The sequence below is a fragment of the Colobus angolensis genome, unplaced genomic scaffold (assembly GCF_000951035.1).
Source record: "Colobus angolensis palliatus isolate OR3802 unplaced genomic scaffold, Cang.pa_1.0 Scaffold29, whole genome shotgun sequence".
NCBI lineage: Eukaryota > Metazoa > Chordata > Mammalia > Primates > Cercopithecidae > Colobus > Colobus angolensis.
This window is the reverse complement of record NW_012116154.1, coordinates 3361732-3366805: the sequence shown is the minus strand read 5'-3', so window position 1 is coordinate 3366805 and position 5074 is coordinate 3361732. Positions and strand designations below refer to the sequence as shown.

General features: G+C 38.1%; 1 protein-coding gene across 1 annotated transcript in view; it reads right to left on the bottom strand.

Annotated features, from left to right (window-relative positions):
• PDS5A (PDS5 cohesin associated factor A) overlaps positions 1-5074 on the bottom strand; it is a 173565-nt gene that overhangs the window by 98785 nt on the left and 69706 nt on the right. Inside the window, exon 8 of the mRNA XM_011949083.1 lies at positions 2089-2204. Within this exon, the coding sequence (XP_011804473.1) occupies positions 2089-2204 (116 nt within the window). The remainder of the gene's footprint in view (positions 1-2088; positions 2205-5074) is intronic.

The window sequence follows — 5074 nt, the reverse complement described above, 5'->3', positions numbered from 1 at the left end:
GTTAAGGATAAGGTAAGGAACCCTCAAATTTAAAATAGATTATTAGGCAACTTTTAAAATATGCTGATTAATGATAAATAATGTGATCTGAAATAGCTGGAAATATTTTTATTTTTGAAATGATCTCATAAAATAACCAAGTAAAAGAAAGTTGTTTAATAAATGTCTTAATGTCTATGGCCTCCTACTTTCTTACCCAGATATAATTTTCATGTCTTAATAAAATCTTACATTTAGGATTTATAATTCTCTTTTTTTTTCTTTTTTTGTGAGACGGAGTCTCGCTCTATTGCCCAGGCTGGAGTGCAGTGGCCGGATCTCAGCTCACTGCAAGCTCCGCCTCCCGGGTTTACGCCATTCTCCTGCCTCAGCCTCCCAAGTAGCTGGGACTACAGGCGCCCACCACCACGCCTGGCTAGTTTTTTGTATTTTTTAGTAGAGACGGGGTTTCACCGTGTTAGCCAGGATGGTCTCCATCTCCTGACCTCGTGATCCACCCGTCTCGGCCTCCCAAAGTGCTGGGATTACAGGCTTGAGCCACCGCGCCCGGCCGTAGGATTTATAATTCTCTAGCTGGCAGAGAAAAATTATACATTATTAATGATCAAGTAATTACAAAGTATCAAAACAATTATGGAAAATATATGTTATAATTATGGAAAATAATACTGCAGACTATGAATTGTTTCTATGGATCAGAGACACCACTACAGTTAGCAGTGAGTGTAAAATAATTAAGTGTCAGAAACCTACTATGGGTGATTTCATTTTCATAAGTAACCCAAGTAAAAATGAAGCCTTGCATTTTTGCTTAAATTATTTACAAAAAATATTTGATGTCCATCCTGGGATAGGGAATTCCTACCCCACAACTTTGAAAGTACAGTTGCTTCATTCCCACCCTTCAAAATTCTCATGGAGTCACATTTAGCTATTCAAATATTTAGCATTTATTCCTATGAGGCCTTCAAAATGGCATGTTCTGGGCAAGTAACTGCTAAGATAGCATTATGGCCTTGTCAGAGATTTCTCAGAACCTAGGATTAGTATGAGAACTATTGTGGTGAATTTACATCAAGAAAAATTCTGGCACCAACTTCTGAATCAGCTGAACTAAATAATGGGGAATCTCAAACATCTCCAGAATATTAATAGTAAATATCTACTTTTCAATCAGCTTTAAAAGCAAAACAGGTAAATGGAATGCAAGGAGGAATGTAATGAATTTCATAAATTTGTCAACACTACTATCAAGCCAAATAGAATTCAGTCATTCTAAGCTCTTGAGAAGAAACATTAAAAACTATCTGAGTTAAGGGCAATAATATTTCCCGTTTAAAAATTATACAATTATACCAAGTTAGTTAAAAAACACCACACAGTGTGTTCAGATAAGTTACAGACCCAAAAGACAAGCACTAGTAAATGAAAAAGTTGGTAGGCTGACAAATGGCACAGGTTCTTAAATTTGGATCACTATGTAGTCAGCTTCATGATTTAAAAATCTTAAGACTTAGAATATACTGCAATGCTGTCTATTGTCTATTCATTTTAATGACTTTCTTTTTTTTTTTTTTTTTTTTGGAGATGGAGTCTCACTCCATCACTCAGGCTGGAATGCAGTGGCTCGATCTCAACTCACTGCAACCTCTGCCTCCCGGGTTCAAGGATTCTCCCGCCTCAGCCTCTTGACTAGTTGTGGTTACAGGCGCCGGTCACCACCCCCGGTTAATTTTTGTATTTTTAGTAGAGACACCAAATTGGTCAGGCTGGTTTCCTGAACTCCTGACCTCAAGTGATTCGCCCACCTCAGCCTCCCAAAGTGCTAGGATTATAAGTATGAGCCACCAGGCCTGGCCACAACATTATTTTAACAAGAAGTTAAAAAGTATTACACAGATAAAATACTAAGCTTTCTCCATAAAAAATTTTTCCTACAATTTATTCCATAAGAAGGATGGCAACACAGATGACAATGAAACCGACATCTATCAAAGAAAGTTTTCATATGTATAGTTTTAATCAAGTGACCTGCACCCTACTGACTATTTTCCAAAATATAAACATCAGAATTATACGTTCTCTTACCGTCCAAGAAAACACTGCCAAAGAGGACGATTCTGTGTTGCCAAATCGGAATCTTTGGAGCCAAACAATTTAGCAAGAAGTCGAACAACAGCTAATCGCTCTTCTCCATCATTGCTCTAAGAAGGGAAAACAGAAAGTGAAGCCTGAGCTTTATTCATCAGATTACAGAAAATATCTTGAAACATTCTTAAGAAGATACAATTTCATATTTCTGCTTATAACTGTGAGAAGTTTAAAATATCATATGTCCTCATTTACTATGCAGAAATTGATTTGATTTCATGTTAGATCATCTGGGTTTTTGCTCTTATTTCACACCCTCCCAACTGCTAATTTATGTCTACTTTACTGATTAATTGCATTCTATACACTGGTTATGGACATTGTAAATATAGACATGTAATTCACTTCTAACATTACGAACCCTATAAAAACGTCTATGAAGGACAAAGCTACAGTTACCACCCTAATAGGCTCACTTTATAGGAAATCTGCAATTTACATTCCAACATAAACACACATCAATTCAAGTTTTGATATACAAAGTTTTTTTTTTTTTTTTTGAGGAGTCTTGCTCTGTCTCCCAAGCTAGAGTGCAGTGGCGCGATCTCAGCTCACTGCAACCTCTGCCTCCCAGATTCAAGAGATTCTCCTGCCTCAGCCCCTCGACTAGCTGGGATTACAGGTGCCCACCACTGCGCCTGGCTAATTTTCACATTTTTAGTAGAGATGGGGTTTCACCATCTTGGCCAGGCTGGTCTCGAACTCCTGAACTCGTGACCCACCCGCCTCAGCCTCCCAAAGTGTTGGGATTATGGGAATGAACCACCGCACCTGGCTGATATACAAAGTTTTAATGAAGAATCCCCTACTGACTGGTAAATACGATACTACAGAATTTCATGATTCATGGAAACTCATTTTAATAGCAGCCCAAGAATCAAAAAGATGATGTGAAGGTCAACGTAAATATCATAAAAAAGCAAAACTTCATTGTTTTCTAGTAAGAGTCTCTTATTTTCTTACCCTGAAACAGTATATGTGATAAAAATTCTGTTTCAGTTTCAGTAGTGATGCCACGCTTTAATGTAAAATAAGTTATTCTGAAACCGTATGTTGTGTGAAACTTTTCAAAAATCATATTTGCTAGGAAAATAAATACAACATCTAAAAGCAACTGCTAATTTTGTTTTTTAGGTGTTCACACACAATATGTGGCTAAAGCAATATCAGATATCCAATAAACAAAATATTTTTGGCAAAAGAGAAGTAAAAATAGAAAAATAAAGATCACAGGATAAAATATTTTTCTTATGAATGTTTTAACGCTCAAGAACAGGGGTTTTGTGGGTAAAACAGGCACACTTAATCAATGTAAAAATGAAAATTACATCAAGTATTAACTATTTTAATTATAAATGACAAAAATGATTTTTTTAAAAAAAGAGGTAGAGTCTTGCTCTGTTGCCCAGGCTAGAGTACACTGGCATGATCATGGCTCACTGCAACCTTGAACTCCTGGGCTCAAGTGATCCTCCCATCTTAGTCTCCTGAGTTAGCTGGACATACAGGTGTGCATCACCACACCTGGCTAATTTTTTATTTTTCTACAGAGACAGAATCTTACCATGTTGACGAGGTTGGTCTTGAACTCCTGGCCTCAGGCAAGCCTCCCATCTCAGCCTCCCATAATGCTGGGATTATATGGACATGAGGTACCACACTTGGCCTGATTTTCTTTCTCTTTTTTTTTGTGAGACAAGGTCTGGGTCTGGCTCTGTCACCCAGGCTGGAGTACAGTGGAGCAACCTCAGTCCACTATAACCTCCACCTTCCAGGCTCAAGCCATCCTCCTACCTCAGCCTCCTGAGTAGCTGGGACTATGGGTGTGTGCCATTATCCTTGGCTAATTTCTGCATATTTTGTAGAGATGGGGTATCACCATGTTGCTCAAGCCGGTCTCAGACTCCTGGGCTCAAGAGATCTGCCTGCCTCCACCTCCCAAAGTGCTGGGATTACACAGGTATGAGCTACGGCACTTGGCTCAGCCTGATTTTCTTTGACAAAATTTTTCTCAAGCAAAGTGACAATAATGCAGAGCAGCACAACCTTCTAATAAGTTCAATTTATTAGCCAATATGATTTATTTCTTAAAGAAAAAGTAATCTGTCCCTTAAATATGAAATAATATATGGAAATTTTATTCGAATAGCAAGTAACTATTTTAGTAGATCGGTGATTATTTCAAACGAGGTGACATTTAACATCTATAAACCACAGAAGTAAAACTAACTGAAAACGTGCCCCTCTGCTATTTGTAAAAGTCAAAATATATTCCTTGACCAGGCTCAGTGGCTCATGCCTTCTCAGTAATCTGAGGCCAAGGCAGGAGAATTGCATTAGGCCAGGAATTTGAGACCAGCCTGGGCAACATACTGAGAACCACTCTCAACCAAAAAAAATATATATATATATATTACCAGGAATGGTAAGGTATACTTACAGTCCCAGCTCCTCAAGAGATTGAGACAAGAGGATCACTTGAGCCCAAGACTTCAAGGCAGTATTAAACTTTTACAAATATCAGAGGAGCAAGAATTACAAATTACTTGCTCAGTTGTCTATAAAAAATAGACTATTTTTAGGACAGTCAAATTTCTGTCCTTAATCTGTACCATGAAAAGGTCATAAAATTGTAAGCAATATCATATTAGGATTCCATTTAAAATCTTTGGATGTTCTAAAACATATCTATCTAATAATGGATACCATTTAATACCAACATGTATTATAAATTTCTAAGATAGGCTGGGCACGGTGGCTCAAGCCTGTAATCCCAGCACTTTGGGAGGTCGAGGCGGGCAGATCACGAAGTCAGGGATCGAGACCATCCTGGCCAACACGGTGAAACCCCGTCTCTATTAAAAATACAAAAAAAAAGAAATTAGCTGGGCGTGGTGGCAGGCACCTGTAGTCCCAGCTACTC